Below are 25,648 nucleotides of genomic sequence, written 5' to 3' on the forward strand. Positions count from 1 at the left end.
GCGGGCGCGGCATGAGCCGGGGCTGAGGCGGCGGGGCCGGGGCGCCGAGCGGGGCCGAGCAGCGGCGGGGCCTGCCCGCGGCCGAGCCGGGAGCCCGCGGGCCCGGCCGGGCGGTCATGGCGGCCAACATGTACCGGGTGGGGGGTGAGTACCGCGCCGCCGCCGCCGGAAACGGAACCGAGCTCGGCGGGGCCGGGGGGGGCCGGGGGGGGGCGCGGACGGCGCGGGGGGGGGGCTGCACGGGGGGGGGAGAGCGCATGCGTCCGCGGGGAGGCTGGCGGGGCCCGGGGGAGAGGGCGCATGCGCGAAGCCCCCCCGCCCCGTGGGGGGTCTCGGGGGGCCGGGTGGGAGTGGGGCCCCGGGCTGGTCGGCGGCGACTGAGGAAGCGCGGGCTCGGCCCCCCAACCCCTGTCGCGATAGCGCCCGGGGCGGGGCCCCAGTGAAGACCCCGCGCCGGGGGGCTGCCAGTGTGTGTGTGGCCCTCGTGGGGCGGGCAGCAGACCCCCAACTTTCCCTCTTTCCTGGGGCCCCCCCACCCTGCCCCCGCAGAGGTGACGAGGGCCCAGCCCCCGAGGAGGGCCAGCCAGGACCAGCAAGGCCCCCCCCCATCGTGGATGAGAGTGGGGTCTCCCCTGGCAGTGCCCCCACACCGAGTTCATTCTGGCTCTTCAAGGGGCTTGAGCCCGCCCCCCCCCCCCGGCACCCCCTTCCCCCTCCCTCTGGTACCCTTGACCCCGGGGCCCTTCCGTTGCAGATTATGTTTATTTCGAGAACTCCTCCAGCAATCCGTACCTGGTGAGGAGGATCGAGGAGCTCAACAAGGTGGGTGAGAGGGCGAGGGGAAGGGGGGCCAGCCCAGGGAGCCGTGCCCGGGACAGTGGCAGCCGCACGCTGGCGCAGGAGCACATGCTTCTGTTCTGGGTGGGGGCACGGCCTCGGGACAGAACCAGGAGCAGTGGGCCGCCTTAGGGCCGGGGAGACTCCAGCTCAGCCTGAGGACGGGCTCCCCCAGAGGGAGAAGCGCCTTCCTCAAACTGACTGATGGTTTGTAGGTGGGCTTGCTGTGGCCCTTCTGGAGGGGGTTGGAATGGAGGGCCTGGGGTGCTTCCCAGAGGGTTCTCCTTGCTGTCTCCAGCGTCTTGAGGGGTTTTGTTTGGCCCTGGCTTAGTTTTGAGCTTCTTGGTGGGAGGGAACTTGCTTCGGAGGCCCCAGAGCTGAGCAGCACCTTTTGGATGAGTACTTTCTGGAGGCCCGTTTTTTTGCATCTTTTTTGGGGGGAGTAAACCACATTCCCTGTCTCTGACCTCTTTTCCTTGGGCCATCTGCTTTCCCTAACATCCAGTTTCCAACGTTTTGCCCTTTTTTCTTAGACCGCCAATGGGAACGTGGAGGCCAAGGTGGTCTGCCTTTTCAGAAGACGGGACATCTCCAGCAGCCTCAATAGCTTGGCTGACAGCAATGCTAGTGAGTCTTTTTCTCTCCCTCCCCTCGTCCTTGGGCCCGGGCAGGTCTCTGCAGGTGTTGCCTCTGGTCTCGTGACCAAGGCTGGGTGAGGGGAATGGATTTGGGATAGGGAAGGTCTTCATGGAGGGGTTGGGGCTTGTTTTCACCTGTCCGAGTAGAAGAGCGGGGGAGGTACGAGATGAGGAGAGGAGCCCCAGAGAGTTTGGAGGTGGGGAGGACAATAGGAGACAGGAGTCTTGGGAGGTTTGGGGGGGAGAGTGGAAACAATGAACCTAATCCTAGAGAAGTGGGGATTTGTGGCTAAACTGTGGATGAACCATCTGGATGAGCAGAGAATTAGGAGAACTGTGTTAGGGCAAGTGAAGGGAAAGGGAAGGAGGAGGCTGGTTTGGATGGTGAAGGCTTTGGTTGTGCAGGTGCTGGGCGTCTGGCTGGTCTGCACCGAAGAGGGGCTTTGCGGAGAGCAAATACTTCTGAATTTCCTTTTTCTTTCCTGTTTTCATCTTCTTTGTTTTCATCCTCCTCCTTTACTTTCTTTTCAGCCTACGTCTCTTTTTTCTCTTTTTTTTCTCTCGCTATACATCTCTTATTCTTCTCCTTTCTCTTTGATCTCTCTGTTCTTCTCCATTCATGGTTCTATTTTCACTTCTTAGACCAAGGTTCTAGCACGAAAGGGTTAATGGGGAACAAGGCTCTCCAAGTTTCCTAGCCCCATGGGGTTTACTGCCCCATCTGGCAGGGGCTGACCTTGGCTTTGTCCAATCAGAAGGGGGTTGGGGGGTGTGGTCCCCTTGCCTTAGCCTTGGTTTCCGGAGCACCGAGGCAAGGGGAGGAGCCAGCTGCCGACTCCTCCCCCACACCTTCTCCCTGCTAGTTGGAACAATGGCCAGTGGGCCTGGGCTTGTTGCTGTCTCACTGTCCTGCCCCTTCCCCGGGCTTGGTGCCCACCCCGTTAACCCTTCCCACCTGGGCTTTCCAGCCAGCTTAAGGCCTGGGGGGGGGGGGCAGAGAGAGTGCTGAGCATCAGGGCTGTGACCCACACAAAGAACAAGGGACTGGGATGGTTTTTGTGGGTCCTCCTTTCAGGTGGGAGGTTAGGTAGGTCCTGCCTGGGGTATCCTCCCTGGGGTTCAACTCCCCAGAGCTCCCGTTTCTCTTGGCAGCCTGCCTGAGTGTTGGGAGGTCAGCATCAACCCTTGGGCCCTGGGATGAATTTCTTTGGGGGGGGGGAAGTTATGCTGGGCCCCTCCCAGCTTCCCCCAAGAATTAGGACTGAAGCAGCTTTGGGGAAAGTGTGTTACTAGGGCCAAGATGAAGGAAAAGCACAGAAATGGATGGGTGGGGGAGGCAAGAACAAGCGCCAGAACCCCTCCCCTGCCTCCTCCTCTCCCTAGCAGCCCTTTATTCTCTCTCTTCTCCCAGGGGAATTTGAGGAGGAGTCCAAGCAGCCCGGAGTCTCTGAGCAGCAGAGGCACCAGCTGAAGCACCGGGAGCTTTTCCTTTCTAGGCAGTTTGAATCGCTGCCAGCCACCCACATACGGTAGGGGACAGGGGCCCTGCCCGAGAAGGGGCATCAGGGAGCTTCATGGGGGAGGAAGACTGAGGCTTGTGGACTCAGTGACCTTTCTCTCCCCTTTTTGCAGCGGGAAATGCAGCGTGACGCTGTTGAACGAGACTGACATCCTGAGCCAGTACCTGGAGAAGGAGGTGACTGCCGGAGAAGGCTGTGTTAGCTGATGGGAGGGGTCTGGTTAGAGTCATCGTGATGGGGACGGCAGCAGAGGTGGCACTGTCCACCCTTCCTTAGCTAGTGTGCGACAGGACTAAAAGCAAAGCCTCAGCTGCTTTCCGACAGCTCACATTTTAATAAGAGAGAGATCTCTACAGGATGCCTCTAAAGCCAGTTCATGTTCATGGTGTTTAGACTCCAGAAAAGCTTCTTTCAGAAAGTGTCACTTGGCTGAGTCTAGTCTAAGAAGTGGGGCATGCCTGGCTGGGGCTGCTACCCTGAGATGACCAGAGAATGATGGGGAAGGATGGCTCAAGGCAGACGAGGCAGGCTGCTGGCAAGGGATGGGATCTCATGTGCCAAACTGGCAGGAGTTGGCTGTTTGATCCTAAGCGAATACAGGAAGTCAGTTGAGGGGACTAACGGGCAGAGCGGGGTTGTTTTGTTTTTTTTTTTCCATTAAAATAATGGTTCTGTGGAGGATGGGTTGGAGAGGCAGAGATGGATTAGTATACTGGCCTAGGGTTCTAGGGAAGAGGTTTGGAGGGCACGTGCTAGGCTGGTGGCTGGCTGTGAGCGTGGTTGTGTTGGAAACGTCCACCAGGTAAGTGGAGTGAGGAGTGAAGGAGGCGGCACAGATTGGGAAGCTGGAGGACTGCAGGAGAGCCTGCTTTGGGATGAGAGAAGGAACTCTGGCTGGTTCTGGGCTTTCCAGCTGGACACACTAGGGGCCAGCTGGGATATAGCCTTAGGATTCCCCCAGGAAAAGATGGCTCATTTCAGCCATACCCCCCCCCCCCATCCTCTGTTTCAGGACTGTTTCTTCTACTCCTTGGTGTTTGACCCTGTGCAAAAAACGCTTCTGGCTGACCAGGGTGAGATCCGGGTTGGCTGCAAGTATCAAGCAGAGATTCCAGAGCGACTGGCCGAAGGTGAGGCCTTACGATCAAGGGGGGGAGGGGAGGGCCAGAGGAGTGGAGGCCCCTAAGGGAAGGGGACAAGTGGAGGGGACCCATATGATAGGAAAAGGGCTGGAGAGACCAGATATCCTGAAGTGGCAGAGCAGGTGTAAGGGGGAATGGGGAGGGGCACTGTTCCATACAGTCCACTCTCCCGGCTCCCCTTTCATGGGGATGGCATTCTTTTTCCAGGTGAGTCTGATAATCGGAATCAACAAAAAATGGAAATGAAAGTCTGGGATCCTGACAACCCCTTGACTGACCGGCAGATTGACCAGTTCCTCGTTGTGGCTCGGTGAGGGCTGGGTGGATGACTGGTCCGGTTGTAGGTTGGGGGAAGTATGGACTGGAGGTCCTCGTCCTCCCTGGGTCCCAGTTGGTGTCTTGAGGTCATCCTTATTTTCCCTGTGCTGTTTCCCACTTTCCCTTCCCCATTTCCTCGAAGCTTCCTTCCTCCCCAGTGACCCGCTATTCCTCCCCTAGAGCGGTGGGCACTTTTGCCAGGGCCCTGGACTGCAGCAGTTCTATTCGGCAGCCTAGTCTGCACATGAGTGCTGCCGCTGCCTCCCGAGACATCACCCTGGTGAGCCCTGGCTGTCTGGCCTGGGGGGGTGGGGGGGCAGGGGGACGCCCAAGATCCCAGGGCAGTTCCCCCATGTCCTCAATTGATGTCGCTCCCATTGCAGTTCCACGCCATGGACACTCTACAGCGCAATGGCTACGACTTGGCCAAGGCTATGTCCACCCTGGTACCCCAGGGCGGCCCTGTGCTGTGTCGGGATGAGATGGAGGAGTGGTCGGCCTCCGAGGCCATGCTTTTTGAGGAGGCGCTGGAGAAATACGGCAAGGATTTCAATGATATCCGTCAGGACTTTGTGAGTAGTGAGACTGTGAGAAGGGCTAGGTTAGGAAGCAGCCGCCGCCACAGCAGCAGCAGCAGCAAGGGGCTCGGGGTCCTCGGGCTGGGGTGCCAGCTCACTCTGCATCACCTCCCCAGCTCCCCTGGAAGTCTCTCGCCAGTATCGTCCAGTTCTATTACATGTGGAAAACCACTGACCGCTACATTCAGCAGGTGAGGCCTGGCATGGGGGTCCTGGGAAGAAGACTCTGGGCTGCTGGTAAATGGGGGGACCACCCGACCACTATGGTTTCTGTTTCTTCTGTCACCTACAGAAAAGGTTAAAAGCAGCCGAAGCCGATAGTAAATTGAAGCAGGTCTATATCCCTACCTAGTAAGTGGGAATGGGGGTGTGGGGGAGCTGGGCAGCTTCCTCCTTTTCTCTGATACGGAGTGGGTGGGAGCCAGGAGAGTAGCAGGGAGACTCCCAAACTGGAAGGCTGCCCTCCTCCAGCCCTTGGACCCAACCTGGGCATCCCTCCTCCCCCGTCCTCTCCTGTCCCCCCAGCACTAAACCGAACCCGAACCAGATCATCTCTGTGGGGTCGAAGCCCGGCATGAACGGGGCTGGATTCCAGAAGGGGCTGACCTGCGAGAGCTGCCACAGTGAGTGTCGGGGCCTGCTGGGCCACGGGCTGCCTCGGAGCTTGTCTCTGGCCCGCCGGCCTATAGCCGACCCGTTTGTGTTTCTCTAGCCACCCAGTCAGCTCAGTGGTATGCCTGGGGCCCCCCCAACATGCAGTGCCGTCTCTGCGCCTCCTGTTGGATCTACTGGAAGAAGTATGGGGGGCTGAAGACTCCAACGCAGCTGGAGGGAGCAGCACGGGGTACCACCGTAAGGACCCTGGGCTTGGGCTTGGGCTGGGGGAGGATCTGTGCCTCTGAACCAGCAGGGCTGGAAGGGGGGGGGGAGCTCGAGTGTAGGAGCCCCGGGTGAGGCCTTTCTGTCCCTCCTTCCACCAGGAGCCACATTCGCGGGGCCACCTGTCCCGACCCGAAGCCCAGAGCCTTTCTCCATACACGACCAGCGCCAACCGGGCCAAGCTGCTGGCTAAGAACAGACAGACGTTTCTGCTGCAGACCACCAAGCTGACCCGTCTCGCGAGACGCATGTGCAGGGACCTGCTACAGCCGAGAAGGGCCGCCCGCCGACCCTACGCCCCCATCAACGCCAACGCCATCAAGGCCGAGTGTGAGGACGGGGATGGTTTGCCCAAAAGGGAGATGGGCTCTGGAGGGCCTGGCCCAGAGGTTACCCAGACCTGATGGCTCTTTTTTGCTCCCCAGGCTCCATCCGGCTCCCCAAGGCAGCCAAGACGCCGCTCAAGATTCACCCCCTGGTGCGTCTGCCCCTGGCCACCATCGTCAAAGACCTCGGTATGGGGCCTGGAGGACGGTAAAGGAGGGCGAGCAAGGGTTGGGGGACCAAGCATTTCCGCATCACCCTTCTCTTTCCTCTGTAGCTGCCCAGGCTCCCCTAAAACCAAAAACCCCTCGAGGCACCAAGACACCGATCAATAGGAACCAAATGACCCAAAACCGGAGCTTGGGGGGCATCGTGGTGAAACGTGCCTATGAGAGCGTGAGTGTGGACCACAGGAATGACTTTGGGGGACTTAGGACAGAAAACACAGCCATGGGAATGCATGTGCCAACCTTCAGAGGTGGCAAAGTCTGCAGAAACCTTGACCGATGTCAAGTCATTGGACACTCTGCCGGCCCCCGGGGTGGGTCAGCACTATTATTGTCGTCCCCTCCGGCTAACAGATGAGGAACCTGAGGCACACGAGGCCGACTCGGCCAGGGTCTCGGCCAGGGTCTCGGCCAGGGTCTCGGCCAGGGTCTCGGCTGGGAAGCGCTGGGCCTGGTCAGAAGTGATGAGGAGCCCCAGGGGTCAGGGGTGGGTAGAGGGCTGAGGTTTTGACAGCGCCCCCTCCCCTTTTCCAGGTGGTTCCCTTCTCAGCCAACGGAAGGCCCCTCACCTCAGGGATCCGATCAAGTACACAGCCAGCGGCCAAGCGGCAGAAGCTGAACCCCGCCGACGCCCCCAACCCCGTGGTCTTTGTGGCCACGAAAGACACCAGGTAGCGGGCGGGCCGCGTCGGGGGTCCGGGCGGCAGGTGCGCTGGGAAGCCGGGGCTCGGGGGTGCCGCCAGCCGCGCTGACCAGCCTTCCCCGCCAGGGCGTTAAGGAAGGCCTTGACCCATCTGGAGATGCGCCGGGCCGCCCGGAGGCCCAACCTGCCGCTGAAGGTGAAGCCGCCGCCGCTGCCGCCGGTCCGCGCCCCGCTGCCGCCGCCGCTGCCCCCGCACCCTGCCAGCACCAATGAGCCCATCGTCCTGGAGGATTGAGCGTGTTGGGGGGCTCCCGGCTGCGGAGGCCGGCCTGCGCCCCGGGGGGCCCGGGGGGCCCGGCGCTTGGGCCGCAGCCGGGGCTGCCTCTGCCCGGGCTCCTGGGAGGCGGGCGGGGCCCGGGCCCGCTCCGGGGGGGGGCGCAGCACGGCCCCCGGGCAGGCTTTTGGGGGGGGAGGGTTTTTTTAAAGTGTTTTTTTAATTTTTCCTCCCCTTGTGGGGGGGTGCCCGCGGGGGCGGGGCGTGCACTGCCGGGTCTCAACCTTGTTTTCTAATTTCGGGTTCGACCCCAGCCGGGGGCGCCCCGCCGGCCCCGCCCCTCCCCCACCCGCCTTTTGTACGCGACTCCAATAAAGACCCTTTGTCCGTTTTTTAACCCGGAATCTGTAATCCGTTCTTAGAGCTACAGAAATAAAGACGCTGGTTTTCTTCAGCCCTCCCGGCTCGGCTGCTCTCTGGGGGGCGGGGGGCCCCGGGGCCCGGAGTCTGGGGCCTCGGCCGCCCCCGGGAGGGAGGCCCGGGCTCGGGGCGGGGCCCGGATCCGGGGGCGGGGCGTCCGCCGGAAGCTGTCGGGGAGGCTTCTGCTACCGGAGGGGCGGAGCCGGGCGCCCCGCCCCCCTCACGCCTCTGCCCCTCGGCCGCTTAGGAATGCTTGTACGCTCCGGACCAATCCGTGACGGGCGCCGCTCAGAGCCGGCCAATCGCGTTGCCGTGTGCCGATGAAGCCCGGAGGCGGGGCTGGAGACGGCGTGCGGCCTGAGTCCGAGACCGCGGCCCGCCGGGCCAGCGGCGCCCGAGAGGGGCGGAAGTGCCTTCTTGGTTCGCGCGCCCCGGAGAGCCTCATTCCCTCTTCCGGTAGTGGCGGAAGTTGTGTCCTCCCCCGGCCCGAGCGGGAACTATGGCGGCGACGGAGCCGGACGTGCAGGCTTTGCCGCGCGGGGGCTTCAGATGCTGCCTCTGCCACGTGAACGCGGCTAATCGTAAGCGGGCGGCCCGGAGCCCCCTGCGGCCCGGGGCTCGGGGCAGGGGCAGTTCCTGGGGGGGGCTCGCGTCTGGGGACACTGAGGCAGGCGGCGCGGAGGAGGCGCGCTCGGCCCAGGCTGGCCTTGGACCCGGGCCCTCCGGCCTCTCGGAGTGAAGAGGGGGTGACTGGGGGGCGCGTCACCCCACCCAGGACTGCCCCGGGCCCCCTCCCCCGAGGGTCGCCCCACCGAAGCCAGGGCCCTTGGCGCCCCTTCCCCAGAGCCTCCTCCCGAGATGCCGCTTCCTGCCGGCCGGGGCCTCATGTCCATGCCGACGCGGCCCCCCGGCTGCCTCCTCCCTCACCTCCCTCCCTGCTTCCCCCCAGCGCTGCCCCCCAGGGCCCGAGCGGCCGGGCCTCTGACCCCGCAGCTCCCCGTCCTCTTAACTCTTGCCCATCTGCTGCCTCCCCGGGTTCAGATGGCACCGTGCCGCCCTCCTCTGTGGCCTTGTGGCGGAGCTTCCCGGCTGCACGGCCACGGCTCCCGAAGCTTCTGTTCGGCCCCCCTCGAGAAGAGAGAGCCATCCTTCTGTCTCTGCCTCCTCGCAGGGCCCAGCCTGGACGCCCACCTGGGGGGCAAGAAGCATCGCCGCCTGGAAGAGCTTCGCGCCGGTCGCCAGGCCCAGGGCCTGCGGAGCCTGTTTGTCAGCGGCTTTCCCCGGGGCCTGGATCCCGCCCGGCTCTCTGACTACTTCCAGGCCTTTGGGCCCGTGGCTGGCATCGTCATGGACAAGGACAAGGTGAGCTGAGGAAGGGGAGATGGGGGGGGGGAGGAGGGGCTCTGGGGGAGGGCTCCCCGACTGGAAGAAAATTTCTGTGTGGCCCAATAGGGCGTGTTCGCCATCGTGGAAATGGGGGACACGGGCTCCCGGGACGCCGTCTTGTCCCAGCCCCAGCATGCTCTCGAGGGCCGTCGGCTCCGTGTTCGGCCGAGGCGCCAGAAGGAATTTCAGACCCCGGCTCCCAAGTCGCCCAGGGGGGCACCATCAGAGGATCGGCGGCTGACCCAGGCTCTGGCAGAGGCTCCCGACGTGGAGGCCCAGATGGTGAAGCTGGTGGGCCTTCGAGAGCTTTCTGAGGAGGAGAGGCAGCTGCGGGGGCTCGTGGTGGCGCTGATGCAGGAAGTCTTCACGGAGTTCTTCCCTGGTGAGGCTCACCCCACCCTCCCCGAGTGACTGTGCGGGTCTCTGCATTCTGGAGGCTTCCGTTTGGTGCCTCCCTTGTGAGCGCCTGTCCTGCCCCTTCGGTCATGCAGCTCTCGACTCTTTGAACGTGCCCTGACCTCGATGCTCTGCTCACCACCCAGGCTGTGTCGTCCGACCCTTTGGCTCCTCTACCAACGGCTTTGATGTCCACGGGTGCGATCTTGACCTCTTCCTGGATTTGGGGGACGTGGAGGGGCCGCAGGTGAGCTCGGACAGAGCCGGGTGCAGTGGGTGGGAAAAGGCAGAGCGACCTCCTTGACAGGATCCAGTCCTAGCAGTTAACGATGAGAGCTTTTGTTTTCTAGTTGTAGAGCGAACCGAGGCATAGAAATTTAAGCGACCTGCTCGTGGCCAGGCGTCTAATAAACGTCACGTCGGAAGTGGGATTTTGACTCAATCCCTTCCGTTGTTATGTCCTGCATCCGTTTCTTTACACTGCTTTACTTTAAAGTGAAAGGCTCAATGGGTAATTGGGTGGATGGATCCTTTCTTGGAGAAGTCTCACTGCCTAGGCAGGATGGGCTGTGGGGGAGCCCCCAGGGATCATTGGCCTAACTTGACAGTTTCCCCACAGGGGGACCCAAAGGCTCCGGTCTCTCCAGCGTTGGACTCTGCCCTTGCTTCTCCACTGGATCCTCAAGCCTTGACCTCCACTCCGGCTTCCCCTGTAGGCTCTCAGGCCCCAGCCTCTCCCCAGGATTCTGAAACCCCCACCTCCTCCCTAGCTCCTCCCACCCCTGACTCGGCCCTGGCCTCCCCGCAGTCTTTGCCCCCTGTGTCACCTGTCCAGGAGGAGATGGACGAAAGGGACTTGGGGAAGGCCTGTGAGCTAGGTGGAGTCCCGAAGGGGGATCAGGGGGAGGGAGAGGCCATGCTGGAGCTTGTGGGCTCTGTCCTCCGAGGCTGCGTCCCTGGGGTGCACAATGTCCGGACAGTGCCCTCAGCTCGACGCCCCGTGGTCAAGTTCTGCCACCGGTCCTCTGGGCTTCACGGGGATGTCTCCCTCAGTAACAGGTACTATGCCCCATGGGGGGGGGCAGGGGTCTTCTGGACTTGGGCCCAGGTCTTTGTTTCTTCCTGCCCCTTTTCCTTCCTGTCCTGGAGCACCACTGTTGCCTTCCTGCTCACTTCAGTCAATTTAGTGATCGACTGCCCTTCAGGTAGCATCCTGGGTCTTGGGGTACACACCTGGAGCAGGCCCCCTGCCCCCAGGGAGCCACCACACTACAAGGATGAAGAAACACAAAGCGGGGGGAGGTGAGGGATGAGACTAGAAGCAAGCCGAGCTGAAGCTTGGGGGGGGGCTATGTCGGGGCCCCCACCTGCTGCATCTTCTCGGTGTCTCTCTGTTCCAGGCTGGCCTTATATAATTCACGCTTCCTGAACCTCTGCTGTGCCCTAGACAGGCGAGTCCGACCCCTGGTCTACACCCTGCGCTGTTGGGCTCAGGGACGAGGACTGACAGGTGAGGAGGTGGAGGTGGCGAGCTGCTTCCTGGGCTCCCTGGGACTGGGACCAGGGGGCTAAGTCTTGGTTCTCTGCCCAGGGAGTGGCCCCCTTCTGAGCAATTATGCGTTGACACTGTTGGTGATCTACTTTCTTCAAACCCGGGAGCCTCCTGTGCTGCCTTCCCTCACAAAGCTCGCCCAGATGGCAGGTAAGCGGTCCCGGGCCCCTGGTGCCTTTGCCTTTGTCTCCTGCTGTGTCTACCCACGCCATGGCTCCCAGTGGACAGCTGGGTCTCCCGTCTTTAGCCTTTTTGTTACACGTCTTGTCCTTTGCTCACACTGCCCTTTCTCCCATTTGTCCCCAGGAGAGGAGGAACGGGTTGAGGTGGATGGCTGGGACTGCAGCTTCCCCCAGGAGGCCTCCCGTCTGGAGCCCAGTGCTAACCCTGAGCCTCTGGGTAGGTGCCCACCGGAGGAGCTCGGGAGGTTCTTGGTAGTCGCTTAGGACTGGGATGGGGGACATGGTAGATCCCATCTCTGGTCCCTTCTCTGTGAATGGACACGGATGGACCACTCATCTTCACTGGTCCTTTCTGGCCTCCTTTCCAGTCACCCTCCTGGCCCAGTTCTTTTCCTGCGTCTCCTGCTGGGAGCTGCGAGACTCATTGCTGTCTCTGCGGGAAGGTCGGCCGCTGCCCATCACTGAGGCCCCTGCCCTCTGGGGGGTCTTGCGCCTCGGCCCTCTAAACCTCCAGGACCCTTTTGACCTGAGTCACAACGTGGCGGCCAATGTGACAGGCCGGGTGGCCGGTCGCCTTCAGAACTGTTGTCGGGAATCCGCTAATTATTGCCGAAGCCTCCAGTTCCAGCGACGCTCTCCACGGGGCCGGGACTGGGGTCTGCTTCCTCTCCTGCAGCCCAGCTCTGCCAGTTCCCTGCTGTCTGTTACTCCTATTCCTCTGCCCCCGTCCCCCTTTGTCCAGCTCTGTGCTGCTATCACCCAGGTGTTGGAGGATGCTCTGGGCTGCAAGGTAGAGCGGAGTGGCAAGAGATACAGGCCAGAAGGAACTGGAGATGGGGAGGGGAGTGCCCAGGGAGGGCCAAGTAAAAGACCAAGATTAGAGAGGGAGAAGGGGCAGGAGGGCTTCCTGTGGAATGAGGGACACCAAGGGATGGTCCTGGAGGATGGGGGTGAGGAGGGCCCCCCTGGCCCAACAGAGGAGCAGCTGCAGAGGTTTGGGCAGCTACAAAACCAAGGGATGGAAGAGGTGGAGGCAGCCCAGGGGGAGGAGAGAAGGCCAGGCCCGGCACAGACCTGGCACTGTGCACTCTGGCACCGAGTATGGCTTGGGCGACGAAGGGTCCGGAGGCAGTTGCAGCAGCAAACCAAAGAGGAAATGAGCCGGCTGCAGGCCGAAGCTCGGGTGACCCAGGAGCTGATAGCACAGGAAAACAGGAAGCAGAGACCGGAGCCAGAGCTGGGGCAGCCTCTCCTCACCTTCACTGCTTCCGCCAACCCCACTGGCCAGTTCCTTACTCTCACCCAGCTCCAGGATCCTCAGGGTCTGTTCCCTGATCTCCATCATTTCTTACATGGTTTTCTACCTCGAACTGTTCGCAGCATCCTAGGCTGTGAGAAAGGTGACTGAAGCAAGGGGGGGAAGCAATAAAGTACTTTTCTATGAGCTTGGACTCTGGGTCCTGACTCTGGGGCTCTGCCCTGAGCCTGGGTTACAAAGAACAGCCTTCTTTTAACTTAGCCAACTCTTAGATTTGACCCTGAGCCAGGAAGTTTTAGTTGGGGGTGAGGGGGGCTGTGCATATATTTCGTGGAGAAATGTAACCTTGGATGAGGGAAAAATGGCAGCATCTTTACTTTAACTTTTATGGCAAGGTTTCCTTCATATTTCACTTAAAAAGATTATGCTGGAACCAGAGCTAGTGACCCATTTCCTAAAGGGAGATTACAGTAGTAGATCACAAGAGATCCTAGGCTCTGCTCTGGTGGGGTTCTAGCAGGAATGCAGGGCTGGTTCAACATTAGAAAAACTAATGGCATGATTGACCATTATTAGAGAATCAGAGCTGAAAAACATTGAGGACAAAAGGTCAAGAGTATGGGAATTAGTGTGGAGAAAATGTGAAAGCAGCCCAGCAGTAGCAGATTTCAAGTTATTACCATTTTGAAAAGGTAATAAAACAATCTGGTTGTGACTGAGCTAAGAAAAAACAGGGAGGGGGGGAGAAATTTAAGTTTCTCTGGTAAAATGTCTCAACCAAATAGGGAACTTAGTCATATTTATACACCTAAGAGGCATTCTCCAATTGGTAAATGGCCAAAGGATAGGAACAGGCAGGTTTTAGAAGAAATCAAAATCATTAATCACCTTAAAAATGTTTTAAGTTGGGGCGGCTAGGTGGCGCAGTGGATAGAGTATTGGTCCTGGAGTCAGGAGGACCTGAGTTCAAATGTCCTCAGACACTTAATGACCTAGCTGTGTGGCCTTGGGTGAGTCACTTAACCCCACTGCCTTGCAAAAAAAAACAACCCTAAAAAATGTTCTAAGTTGTGGCAGCTAGGTGTTGCTGTGGATAGAGCACTGGCCCTGGAGTCAGGAGGACCTGAGTTCAAATGTCCTCAGACAATACTTAACTAGCTGTGTGACCTTGGGTAAGTCATTTAATCCCACTGTTGAAAAAATTTTTAAAGATGCTTTAGATCACTACTGATTAGAGAAAGGCAAATTAAAATAACTTTGAGGTATTCCACACCTGATGGGTTTGACTGACAAAAAAAGGAACATGACATATGCTGTAGGTGATCTAGAAAAGCAGGGACAGGGATACCCTGTTGGCAGAGCTGTGAAGTAGTTCAGCCTTAATGGGGAACAACTGGAACTATATCCAGACTTGGACTCAACTATGCCACTGCTGGGTCTGCCCAAAGAGAAGAACCTATTTGTACAAAAATATTTATAGTGGCTCTTTTTTAAGGGTGGCGAAGAATTGGAAATGGAGGGGTTGCCCATCTGTTGGGGAATGGGCTGGACAGGTTGTGGCAAATGATTGTGATGGAATATTGTGTTGATGGTTTCAGAAAAACCTGGAAAGACTTGGATGAAATGATGCAAAGTGAAATGAAAAGAACCAGGAGAACGTTGTACATAGTCACAGCAACACTGAGAGTCATTGAGGTGGCATCTCCCACCTAAAAGATTGGGACAGAAAAGGAAAATCACCATGGGGAGGATGTGGGAAAAGTGGGCCCCCAAGGCACTGTTGGTGGAGTTGTGACTGCTCCAACTTCGGGAGAGCAATTTGGAACTATATAAAACTAGTTCCGTACCCCAAAGAGATCCTAAAAGAGGGAAAAGGACCCACAGGTAAAACAATATTTATAGCAGCTCTTTTTGTTGTCCAAAAACAAACTGGAAATGGGATGTCCATTCATGGGGGAACGACTGAACAAGTTGTGCTATGTGAATGTCATGGGACACGATTGTCCCAGAAGAAACCATGAATGGATGGATTTCAGAAAAGTCTGGAAAGCCTTGGGGAAGCGATGCTGAGGGAAGTGAGCAAAACCAGGGAACTGCACAGTTAAGAGCCTCGGTGGCCACTCAAGACAGACTCGGTCAAGTTGGTGACCCGGTGGTCCCAGACAATTCCCGGCCATCTGCATGTGGAGTCAGGGCAAAGCATTTTAAAATTGTTTTGTGTTATTTCTGGGTTTTTTTCCTTTTGCTCTGATTGTTCTTTCAGAACATAACTATATGGAAATATGTTTAATGGGATTGTGCATGGATAACCTCCATCAGATTGCTTGCTGTTGTGAGGAGCCTGGAGGCAAGGGAAGGAGGGAGAAAAAGGAGCAAAAAGTTGAAAAAAATGTTGAAAACTGTCTCTACATGGAAGTGGGGGAAAAACTAATAAAAAAAAGTGATCCATTGTCAAAAACGTGGCTCTTGTCAGCAATGCAATGATCTAAGACAGTTCAGGAGGATCGGCTCGGAGGGCGCTCCCCACCACCAGAGGACTGGAGACCCTGGGGCAGATGGGGGCTTTTGGCCACTTTCTTCCTTTCTTCCTCTTTTGAGAGGTAGCTCCTGTGCCTTCACACGCATGACTGGTGGGCTGCTGGTCTTGTAAGAATTTGCAACTGAAGTGTAGACAATGAATGTTTATGTGTTTTACGTGGAATTGGGAGTTTTTTTGTCTCTATATCTCAGTATTCTTTTTTGAAAGATTTTATTTGGGTTTTACAAATTCCCCCCAGTCTCCCCCCCCCAAGGCATTCTGTCAGTCTTTCCATCGTTTCCATGTTGTACACTGATCTCAGCTGGGTGTGATGAGAGAGGAAGCGGATCTTTTGTTTTCTTTTCTTTAGTATTTAGTTATTTTCATTTTGTACAATGTTTCTTATCCATTAATAAAGTATTCTTGTTTAAGAGTAAACAAGAGACGTCCCCCCCCCAATATGGACTCACTTGAGCGATAAAGTAAAGGGGAGAAAACAATAAAGTTAACAAAAACACTAGTAATAATTGTAGGTGTGGCCAGGCGGCCAGCGGCCAGCGCCGGCCGGGGCCAGGAGCAAAGCCAGAGCCTCGAGGAAGAGAAGCCAAGGGCCGGCGGCAGGATGTGCGGCGCCAGTCCTCGGTCCGTGTCCGCGCGGCTGCCGTCGGGGCTCGGCGCGCCTGGCTCAGCGTCGGCCCGTGCAGATCCCGCCCCCGGCCCCGGCCCCGGCCCCGGCCCCGGCCCCGGCCCCGGCCCCGGCCCCGGCCCCGGCCCCGGCCCCGGCCCCGGCCGCCCCCCAGGGCTCGCCCTCGCCTCCCGAGGCCGCAGCTTTCTAAAGAACAGAAGGAGACCGAAGCCCGGGCGCCGGCCGCGCCCCCTGGCGCCCCCTGGCGGCCCCCGCGCCCGCCTCCCCTCTCCGGGGCGCGCTCGGGGCGGGGGCGGGGCGCAGACGCCGAGGAGCTCCGACGCCAACCGACCGCCCTCGCGGCCCGCCCCCGGCGCCCCGTGCGCAGGCGCGCCGCTCCCGCCCCGCCCCCTGTCGCGCGGCTCCGTCCGACGCCCCTCGCTTTGCGGCCGCGGCCCCCGCCCGCCCCCTCCTCCTCCCCTCCCTCCCCTCCCCGCCCCCCCGGCCTCACTTTGCGGCAGCGCCGACGTCCCCACCCCCTTTCACTGCGGAATCACCATGGCGGCCGGGGTGAGTCTGGCGGCCTCGGGCCCCGGGGGGGCGCATCCGCCGCCATCCGCCGCTCCCGCCGCCGCCGCCCGCCCGCCGGGGAGGCCCGCCGCCCGGGGGGGCCCGGCCCGCGCCGCGGCGGCCGTTGTGGGCCTCGCCCGGGGCCCCCGGAGGCGGCGGCGGCGGGGAAACTGAGGCCGGCCCGGGGGCGCCGCCGGCCCGGGCCCAGCGCGCCGCCCGCGGGCTCCGGGCTCCGGGCCCCGGGGGAGCCGGGCCGTGAGGGCGGGAGGGGGGCCGGGCCCGGCTCGTCCGCTCCCCGGGGGTCGGGGCTGCCCGGGCGGGGGGCGCAGCGCCTCCCGGAGCCCGCTGCAGCCCGGGGGCGCCCCGATCTCTGCCCACGTGTCACGGGGCCCCGGGGGAGGGGGGCGCGGGCCGGGCCCCTCACCCCGCGTCTCCCCGCAGACCCTGTACACGTACCCCGAGAACTGGCGGGCCTTCAAGGCCCTCATCGCTGCCCAGTACAGCGGCGCCCAGATCCGCGTGCTGTCCGCGCCCCCCCACTTCCACTTCGGCCAGACCAACCGCACCCCCGACTTCCTCCGCAAGTTCCCCGCCGGCAAGGTGAGCGGCCGGGGCGGGGGGGGGCGGGGGGCCGGGGCGGGGGGCCGGGCGCTGACCCCCGGCGCCGCCTCCTAAGCACGGCCTTGCCTCCAGGTCCCCGCGTTCGAGGGGGACGACGGCTTCTGTGTGTTTGAAAGCAACGCCATCGCCCACTACGGTAACGGGGCGGGGGGCACTGGCCGGGCGCGGGCACCGGGCGGGGGGCACTGGCCGGGCGCGGGCACCGGGCGGGGGGCACTGGCGGGGCGCGGGCACTGGCCGGGTGGGGGGCACTGGCCGGGCGCGGGCACCGGGCGGGGGGCACTGGCCGGGCGCGGGCACTGGCCGGGTGGGGGGCACTGGCGGGGCGGGGGGCACTGGCCGGGGGGCACGCCTTTTCTCAGGGAGGCAGCCGCTTCTTCTAGGGGGAGGGCCTCAGCCTTCTGGCATGACCCAGCCCTTCTCTCCCCCTTGGCAGTGAGCAACGATGAGCTCCGAGGCTCTACTCCTGAGGCCGCGGCCCAGGTGATCCAGTGGGTCAGCTTTGCTGACAGCGACATTGTCCCCCCGGCCAGCACCTGGGTGTTCCCCACTCTGGGAATCATGCACCACAACAAGCAGGTGAGCCCGGGCATCGGGAAGGCTGGAGGTGAAGGGACTAGTCGGCTTTCCTCTCCCCCACCCCGAGGCCTCGAACCCCTCTGGACCAGAAGCTCAGAACTGACCCGGCAAACATAAACTCCTCTGGGACGTTGGACCGTTTCATGGCTTGGCTTCGGGCCTACCCTCCTCTGGGGTCCCCTCAGATTAGCCGCTTCAGTGTTGCATCGCCGTGCTTGGAATGCCCCCCTCCTGCGCTCTGGTAGACCCCCCAGTTTACTGCTGCGCTTGGTGCCGTTGCCGTCTTTACTCATCCTCAGCCACACATATCTGTGTGTTTAATGGAACAAAAACTTGAATTTTGAGGCCCTGGCAGACTGCAGGAGGTGTCGGTGCTTGGTTGAGGGATGGGGGGTGGTGTGGGGAGCCCTGAGCACCTCCAGACTCACTCTCTCTTTGGAGGACCCTGGAGCCCAAGTACCTGAGCTTGGGAGTTTCCTCTTGGACTGCCCCCACTGGTGGCATGGCCAGGCTTCTCCGGTCCATTTTAGGCGCTGAGCCTCCCCACGCCCTCTGACCTTGGTCAGGTGGTCTCTCCTCTGGCCTCAGTTGCATCCTCTGTTGGACCCATTGACCTTGAAGACTCCTTCCAGCTCTGCACCCTATGGTTTCTAAATCGGAAAGAGGCTTTAGAAGGCACGGAGGGAGCAAGGCCAAGTCTGAGCGCTGTCAGCTGTCGGTCACCTCAGCTGCTCTCCTCTGACCTCTCTTCCTGGGGCCTGTCTGGTCACGTGATCAGGGAAGGCCCTGCAGAAGAGGACCTCCGGAAAGGAATTGTGCCTGGCCTTGGGGTGGGGGTTGCAGGCAGGCAAACTGGGACTTGAGAGGTGACCCCAGCTTGGCCTGGGCCGCTAAGGAGGCAATGATTTGGGGAACCTGCTTTGGCTGTTGTAGAGGTCCAGGTCGGGTACCCCTGCACAGAGGGGCTGAGCTGTAGGAAGCTGACCACACACCTCCCTGGCACCTTTTGCAGAAATGGAGTATGATTGGACCCTAATGCTTGCAGATAACCAGGTGTCACCTTGTTTCATTTTCTCTGCCAGGCCACAGAGAATGCAAAAGAGGAGGTGAGGCGAATTCTGGGGCTCCTGGACGCCCACCTGAAGACTCGGACTTTTCTGGTCGGGGAGCGCGTGACTCTGGCTGACATCACAGTGGTGTGCACCCTCCTGTGGCTCTATAAGCAGGTGAGTGGGGCCTGGCTCTGACGAACCCAGGGCCTAAGTGCCTCACAGCAGAGTTTGCACTCCTACCATTCTGATTTTTGAGGCTTCCGGGGACTCTACTGCTGGGAAGAAGGCTGGGGGGGGGGTTGTTGCTCATTGGAATCCTGCCTTCAGATAAGCCCCAAACTCTTAAGGATTGGGGCAGCTAACCCAGACCCGCCTCTGGCCATGTTCCTCCAGGTCCTGGAGCCAGCTTTCCGGCAGGCCTTTCCCAACACCAACCGCTGGTTCCTCACCTGCATTCACCAGCCTCAGTTCCGGGCAATTTTGGGAGAGGTGAAGCTCTGCGAGAAGATGGCGCAGTTTGATGGTGAGTGTCAGGGCAGGGATGGGGAGCGTCGTGGACACCTGTGAACCTTTCTTGTAGCTCCATCTCTTCCCTGGACCTCTCCTCAGAGCCACTTCCTTCCAATTAAGAAATCAGGAGCAGCTGGGTGGCACAGTGGACAGAGCACCAGCCTCGTAGTCAGGAGGACATGAGTTCAAACCTGGCCTCAGACACTTCATAATAATCTGGCTGTGTGGCCTTGGGCAAGCCACTTAACTCCATTTGCTTTGTAAAAACCAAGAAATCAAGAAGGGGAAGGGAGAAAGCACAACAACATGAGGGAAAAGATGGTGGCACCTTCTCTGTCCTTGGAATTCCTCACGGATTGTTGCTGATTTTCCATTTTCTCTGTTTTCATCTGCTCACTCTTGTTTCCTCTGCATCAGTATCTTCCTGTGTTTCTTCACGGTCATTTCCCAATGGTACGGTTGTCTGCCATAGCTCAGGTAACCGTTCCCCAACCAGTCAATGGGCACCAGCTTTCTACTGGTACAGAAGTCCTCACATTGGACTTTAGGGAGGGTCTGCCTCCCAGTGGGGCCTGGGTCCGAGTCCCTCCCTTAAGCCTCATTCACTCCACAGCTCAGCTCTCCCTCTGGGCAGTGCCAGTTGGGCTGATTGATTGTGGAGCCTCAAGTGGGGGATGATTCTTGTGCTGTGTGGTCTTGTTCTTCCTGACTACTGGTATGTGTGGAGGCTCTGCCTTGGTATTCCCAGCTTGCCTCAGGCAGACCCTCATCAGAGACAGTTGAAGCAAAGTGCCCAGTTAGTCAAAGCCTTTCTAGTTTTATGGTCCAGGACCCTCTCGTCTGATCTGCTTGTATTGTCTTTCGTTTCAGGTTTTGGGGTGCTAGGGGTGGGTGGGAGGTGTTGGTCTAAATCTGATTTCAGCCATTTCCTGACCCAATTAGTGGGGCCTTAGCAAGCTAGCCATGGTTGTGATCTTGGCACTTCTCTGTCTATCTGTCCTTGAGTTCGCATCAAGAGCAGGCATTGCTGGTGTCCCATGTGGGCCTGACCCGGAGACTGCCTGGTTCTCAGTGTCAGTCTCTGTATCAGACAGTCCAGCCCCTTGGAGAGCAGCCAGTTGGGGCTTTAGCAGGGCCTCTTTCTCCCTTTCTTTAGCCAAGAAGTTTGCAGAGAGTCAACCTAAGAAGGATACCCCAAGAAAAGAGAAGGGGCAGCGGGAAGACAAACAAAAAGTGCAGGCCGAGCGGAAGGAGGACAAGAAGCCGGCCCCTACCCCCACCCCGGCTCCTGGCCCTGAGGATGAGATGGATGAGTGTGAGCAGGCTCTGGCTGCAGAACCCAAAGCCAAGGATCCCTTTGCCCACCTGCCCAAGAGGTAAAGAGATGCCCCAGGGAACCCTGGTTGGGGGGACTGACCCATCGGAACCAGTCGGTTACTTAGGATTTATTAAGTGTTTACTGAGGGCTGGACTTGGGCTCGTGAGGATCAGAAGTACCCTCCCTCGGGTGGATGATGAGGCTTAGGACAGAGTGGCCTCAGTGGGAGGGATGGCTGTGCCAGTGGGGAAGGCAGGAAGGGGTGGGGGTGGCACAGGGGCTTGTTGAGCAGGGGACTTGGCCCATTGGTCCTGGATGGATTGTAACAATTAGGTCTTTGTTTTAGCAGTCCAGGTGAGAGGGAGGAGAGGAGGGTGTTGACCCAGGCCTGAGGCAATGACAGGGGAAAGAGGAAGAAGGGGAGAGAGGATGAGAAAGTTCAGGTGTCTGGTGGATGCCCAGTTTGAGGTGGGAGGGGCCAAAGGTCATGGCTTTGGCCATGGGAATTGAGAAGTTCCCCAAGAGGAAGGGGAGGGTCCAGGCCAGAAGTTAGGGAGTCCCTGGGAGTGCTCCTGGTCCAGAAACCTGGAGAGATTGGACCGTCCTTTGGCAGCATACCCTGGGGTTTCAGTGTCACAAATGAAAATCAGCATTGTTTGTGTTCCTTAAGTGCCCGGGAGCATCTCACCTGGCGGCCAGGTGCAGTGAGGAAGAGGGGGTGTGGTAGAGGAGGAAGGTGGCAGCTAACGGACCCTGGAGGACTGGCATTCGCCCAGTGCCTGTGGGCATTGGTGGTTCTTCAGGACCTGTTGAGCCCAAACCTGGGCTATTCTTTAACTGGCTGCAGGAGGAGGGGGTATGGGGTCAGTCCCTCACTCTCCTGACCCTGAGCTGGGGGTGCGCGTGTAGCAGCTGGGCTAGGGGCTTTCTCCCACCAGAGTGTTGGGGGACTCTTGTGACGTGGGGGAGGGTGAGAGCTCTGAATTTGAGGGATCCCTTCTCACATCTCTGTTTGCCCGCAAAGGGAGACAGCGGCTAGGCCAGGAGTTCTTAACCTTTGCTGGGTCTTGGACTCCTCTTGTTGAGGGTTTTTAATAATAAAAGGAAATAGTGAAAACTAAGGTGTGCTCTGTCGCCATCCATAGCCTCAGATCCCCCAATAGATCCTTGGGGACTCCTGGGCAAGGAGAGGCTTGCAAGCTTGGAATCTCTGTAGGCTCCAAAATTATCTCCTCAGAAAATACTTTTTCACTCTGATAATGGGATTCATTTGCTCTTGTTCTGAAATGCCCTTGGCTTCCCCTTTACCCAGGAGATGTCCCTGCTGTGGGTCCCCGGGCCTCCCCTTGAAATCAGGGACAGAAGGGCTCTGGGGACCCGTTTCTTTTTTTCCTTCGTGAGCTTTTGTTGTCTTTTTTTTTAATCATCCTAATTTCCCCCATTAAGCAGTATTTTCTATCAGATTACAAAAAAATTTGAAGCTGATGGTGTCAAGTATTACGGTCCCTCAGCCTCCCAGAGCTCCCGGCCCTGGCCCCATCCTTGTCCTCCAGCGGGTTCTTGTGATGTTGGGGCTGCTTCACTCTAGGGGGACTGTGGTGATCATCCTTGTGTGGACCTCGGGGTCTTGTCTTGAGACCTCATTCCCTCCCAGAAGACTCCAGGCCTCTAAGCGGCGCCCCTGCCCCTGTCTGTCTGTACCTGGAGGGAGGAGGGCCATTTGCCCTGTCAGAAACAGCATCATTTTCACTTTTAAACACACCTATGTTAAGGGAGAGAACTTGGTTGTCATTGGTCAGTCCCTTTGGGCTGGTGGTCTGGGAGCTGTCCATAGTGGCTGGGGGTGGGCTGGGGAGCTGGAACACTTAATGTCTCTGCTTTAGGCTCCCCCCTGCACCCTCTGACGGTGCGGTGCTTAGGGACAGTTAGCTTAGGGCTGCTCCTCGCCACTGGAAAGTGTCCTGGGGCAGTGGGAGGGCTTTGTGAAGGAGACAGCTACCCCATGGGTAATTCCCTGGGAAAGGGGGGAAAGGATCCCCATTGAGCCAGTTTGTACTAGATGGCTGCTTGGGGCAGGGCAAGGGAGGCAGCTGCCGGTGGAGCACTAGTGGACACCAGGGGGCAGCAGTGACTCGCCGCTGGAGCCCTCCTTCCCTTGGGTCCCACGCCCTCCACATGCCGATCATAGCTGGGGGGGGAGGGAAAGAGGGGAAATGGGATACTGGGAGTTTCCCACTCCACCCACCGCCCTGCAGGCCCCAGACCCCAGTGACCAGCCTCACTGAGTCCCTTCCCCTCTGCTTCCCACAACCACTCACCCCTGGGCTTTTTGAGAGAGGAGAACTTGTGCTTTGGAGTTTACAGACCCCAGGCTGTTCAGTTGTGCTGGGGAGCCTCCCGCCTGGCTGCTCACCCAGGGGCCTCTGCCAGGCGCCCTTCACCACTGCCTTCTTCCACTTTGACCCTTTCCTTGTTTTCTCCCACCCCTGCAGTACCTTTGTATTAGATGAGTTTAAGCGAAAATACTCCAATGAGGACACGCTGACAGTGGCCCTGCCGTACTTCTGGGACCACTTTGACCGCGAGGGCTGGTCCCTGTGGTACGCTGAGTACCGCTTCCCCCAGGAGCTCAGCCAGACCTTCATGAGCTGCAACCTCATCACTGGTAAGGAGGGGAAGGGCCTGGCTTGGTGGGGGGTGGGGTACTCGGACTGGAGGCTCACACTTCTCTCCCCCAGGAATGTTCCAACGCTTGGACAAGCTAAGGAAGAATGCCTTTGCCAGCGTCATCCTCTTTGGCACCAACAACAGTAGTGCCATTTCTGGAGTCTGGGTTTTCCGGGGCCAGGAACTTGCCTTCCCGGTGAGCTGGGGTTCGGGCTCACCAGTTGTTTTTTTGGTCAGGCCTTGGGCTAATGGTAGATGGGAGGGGTGGGATGCCATGTCCTTTGCCTTTGGGCAATTGTGATAGAAGGAGGCTGGTGCCGGCGGGGGGGGGGGGGGGTGATGCCCCTGTCCTGACCCAGCCACTCATGTGTCTTTACTTTCCTTCACAGCTGAGTCCGGACTGGCAGGTAGACTATGAGTCTTATACATGGCGTAAGCTGGATCCTGGCAGTGAGGAGGCCCAGACCATGGTCCGCGAGTACTTCTCCTGGGAGGGGGCCTTCCAGCACGTGGGCAAACCCTTCAATCAGGGCAAGATCTTCAAGTGAACATCCTCCCCTGCTGCCACCTAGCTGCCTGCTTCCTCCTCTGCCAGGAGGTGCCAGCCATTAAAGAAAACTCAAGTCAGAAAACCCTCCCAAGTGTCCGGCTCATTTAGGCAACCAGTGACTTGGGGGGACCTGGGGCAAGCGGCTGCTCCTCCCCCCGCCTTCTCCCGCCACCCGCTCTTCTTTGGGATGCTAGCTGGACCCAGGACCTGCTCTTAAGAGCCTCCACCTCTACATGTAGGCAGAGACCAAAGAGGGCCTTTGTGCTGTTGAACTGAATCAGACAACAGGGCCAGACTGGAGGCCAGATCAGCACTGGATGTAGAGGTGGAGGCTCTAAGAAGAGCAGGTCCTGGGTTCAAATTCTGGCTGGTCAAGTCACTTGACCTCCGCAGGCCTTAGTTTGCATAAATGGTCTCTGAAAAACATACGTGTGTATGGACACACACAAACAGAATCACACTCACACTGAACTTTTCTTGGCCTGTGGGTGTCTCAGTAGAGAGGGGCCTCCCCCAGCCCAGTGTTTCAAGGTCCCCCTATTGGAAAGCCTCCAAGTCTGGTCGGGGGTTCTTACTAGGTTCCAGTACTGATGCTAAGTGAGCAGAGGGAAAGGCCTAGGGGGGAGGGGTTTGTGGTTGCTGGGCCTTTGCTAGGGGAAGGCCAGCCCATGGCCCCCTCTCCCGGGAGAAGTCAGGGTCCATCCCATTTTCTCCCTAAGGGAGCTGTGATGTCTTGGCTGTTTGGGGAGCCTGGGCCCCACCCAGTGGTGGCTGACAGGACCTCTGAGCATCCCCAGCTCAGAGGCCCTTAGTCCAGGCCCCCCTCTTGCTGGGCTCCCTTCAGACTTCCCTTAGGACCCTAGGGTCCTCCCCCAACTTCCCTAGCAGCATCCCCCCTTGGACCCCCACCCCCCAAGGCTCATCAGTGCAGAGGGTCGGCCTTGGATGATGAGCCCCTCACCTGATGTCCTTGGAGAAACTTTAGGGAGGCCCCTCATTTCCAGAGCACTTGTGGCTCCTGCAACCAGCAGGTTCATACTGCAGGCCAGTGGGGAGGAGCCCTGGGAATGGGGCAGGGTCTTCATGAGGTGCCGATTGCAGGCTGGTGGGGTCGGGGTGTGGGGGCAGGGGGGCCTCCCAGGGCCAGTGCAGGAAGCCTGATTCACCCCAACATCCTGCAGCCCAGGTGGTTGGGGGAGTGGCTGGTCTGGGTCTGGGGGGGGGGCAGGAGGCATTCCCTGCCAGCTGGGGGTTAAGGGAGCACATGGGAGTAAGTTCTCCCACCCCTACCGGTCTCAGGCCACCTGATCTCTAGCCCCTTCCCCCACCCCCCACTCTGGTCTGCCCGGAGCTCCTGGCCAGGACAAGACCCCATCCTCCCTTTACCCAACCCACTGCCCGGAGGGGCTGATCTCAGGAAGAGGAGGGTGCGGACTCCAAAAGGGGGGGGGCATGTTCTTTCAGAACTTGGGGCTGATGGGAGAGGAAGCCCATCACGGCAAAAATGACCTGTGATGGTCATAGTCGGTGTGGGTGGGAGGACGCACATGGGCACTGATGCATTATTGGTGGAGCGGCACTGAAAGCTGGCATTGCCCCAGTAACTAGACTGGCCACCCTCTGGCCGGGGACCAGTGGAGGTGGGGGGGGGGAGCCACCCACAGCCCCACGACACCAAAATATTCATCACAACGCGGGTGGCTAAAGACACGGCGGTACGTGAACGGAATGGGACATTAGGGTGCTGTGAGGATGGAGGAGTGGAACCGTCTGATGCAGAGTGAAGTCGGCAGAACCACCAAAGGGTCATCCACAACCGCAACAGTGGAAGCAAGAACCAAAAAGCAAGAGTGAACGTGAGCAAATGATTAGGCTCCAGCAGCGCTGGGCAGCCGAGAGGGCTAGGAGGCTGCCCTTGGCACTGCTTTTCAGACCTTTGCAAAATACGGATCATTTGTAACAATATTTTTTCCTCTTTAAAAAATATCATCTAGGGGCGGCTAGGTGGCGTAGTGGATAAAGCACGGGCCCTGGAGTCAGGAGTACCTGGGTTCAAATCCAGTC

At 59.4% G+C, this 25,648-nt stretch overlaps 3 protein-coding genes across 4 annotated transcripts; all 3 read left to right on the top strand.

Moving 5' to 3' along the window:
* Positions 1 to 40: 40 nt before the first annotated feature.
* Positions 41 to 7,834, top strand: MTA2 (metastasis associated 1 family member 2). Its single transcript, XM_074231299.1, has 18 exons — positions 41 to 144; positions 755 to 822; positions 1,371 to 1,464; positions 2,887 to 3,004; positions 3,108 to 3,171; positions 4,008 to 4,125; positions 4,345 to 4,447; positions 4,636 to 4,735; positions 4,839 to 5,027; positions 5,150 to 5,224; positions 5,326 to 5,384; positions 5,559 to 5,656; positions 5,746 to 5,885; positions 6,014 to 6,242; positions 6,338 to 6,427; positions 6,514 to 6,632; positions 6,998 to 7,134; positions 7,233 to 7,834. The coding sequence occupies exons 1-18, from the start codon at positions 117 to 119 to the stop codon at positions 7,399 to 7,401; spliced, it is 1,998 nt and encodes a 665-aa protein (XP_074087400.1). The 5' UTR covers positions 41 to 116; the 3' UTR covers positions 7,402 to 7,834.
* A 318-nt stretch (positions 7,835 to 8,152) lies between these two features.
* TUT1 (terminal uridylyl transferase 1, U6 snRNA-specific) lies at positions 8,153 to 15,070 on the top strand. Of its 2 annotated transcripts, XM_074231295.1 has the most exons (9): positions 8,153 to 8,381; positions 8,972 to 9,162; positions 9,253 to 9,568; positions 9,729 to 9,829; positions 10,202 to 10,641; positions 10,983 to 11,092; positions 11,174 to 11,284; positions 11,441 to 11,533; positions 11,685 to 15,069. In XM_074231295.1, exons 1-9 carry the CDS (start codon positions 8,300 to 8,302, stop codon positions 12,722 to 12,724), a joined length of 2,484 nt encoding a protein of 827 aa, XP_074087396.1. In that variant the 5' UTR covers positions 8,153 to 8,299; the 3' UTR covers positions 12,725 to 15,069. The 2 variants fall into 2 exon arrangements, with proteins under 2 accessions (XP_074087396.1, XP_074087395.1); XM_074231294.1 differs by lacking the exon at positions 8,153 to 8,381 and having other exon boundaries at positions 8,444 to 9,162; positions 11,685 to 15,070.
* A 1,111-nt stretch (positions 15,071 to 16,181) lies between these two features.
* Positions 16,182 to 23,666, top strand: EEF1G (eukaryotic translation elongation factor 1 gamma). The gene is made up of 10 exons (XM_074231300.1): positions 16,182 to 16,287; positions 16,729 to 16,887; positions 16,981 to 17,044; positions 17,345 to 17,487; positions 18,570 to 18,713; positions 18,933 to 19,062; positions 20,206 to 20,425; positions 22,860 to 23,032; positions 23,106 to 23,230; positions 23,424 to 23,666. Exons 1-10 carry the CDS (start codon positions 16,276 to 16,278, stop codon positions 23,580 to 23,582), a joined length of 1,329 nt encoding a protein of 442 aa, XP_074087401.1. The 5' UTR covers positions 16,182 to 16,275; the 3' UTR covers positions 23,583 to 23,666.
* Positions 23,667 to 25,648: the final 1,982 nt, after the last annotated feature.

This window comes from Macrotis lagotis, chromosome 3, assembly GCF_037893015.1.
Source record: "Macrotis lagotis isolate mMagLag1 chromosome 3, bilby.v1.9.chrom.fasta, whole genome shotgun sequence".
Lineage (NCBI taxonomy): Eukaryota > Metazoa > Chordata > Mammalia > Peramelemorphia > Peramelidae > Macrotis > Macrotis lagotis.

Excerpts from the sequence above, each read along its gene's own strand:
- MTA2 (XM_074231299.1), top strand. The coding sequence starts at position 117 with ATGGCGGCCAACATGTACCGGGTGGGGG. Across the intron at positions 145-754 it reads CAACATGTACCGGGTGGGGG|ATTATGTTTATTTCGAGAAC; the intron begins GTGAGTACCGCG and ends CTTCCGTTGCAG. Across the intron at positions 5,028-5,149 it reads ATGATATCCGTCAGGACTTT|CTCCCCTGGAAGTCTCTCGC; the intron begins GTGAGTAGTGAG and ends TCACCTCCCCAG.
- TUT1 (XM_074231294.1), top strand. The coding sequence starts at position 8,659 with ATGCCGCTTCCTGCCGGCCGGGGCCTCATGTCCATGCCGACGCGGCCC. Across the intron at positions 9,830-10,201 it reads GGGACGTGGAGGGGCCGCAG|GGGGACCCAAAGGCTCCGGT; the intron begins GTGAGCTCGGAC and ends GTTTCCCCACAG. Across the intron at positions 11,285-11,440 it reads AAAGCTCGCCCAGATGGCAG|GAGAGGAGGAACGGGTTGAG; the intron begins GTAAGCGGTCCC and ends ATTTGTCCCCAG.
- EEF1G (XM_074231300.1), top strand. Across the intron at positions 17,488-18,569 it reads TCATGCACCACAACAAGCAG|GCCACAGAGAATGCAAAAGA; the intron begins GTGAGCCCGGGC and ends TTTCTCTGCCAG. Across the intron at positions 19,063-20,205 it reads GAAGATGGCGCAGTTTGATG|CCAAGAAGTTTGCAGAGAGT; the intron begins GTGAGTGTCAGG and ends CCCTTTCTTTAG.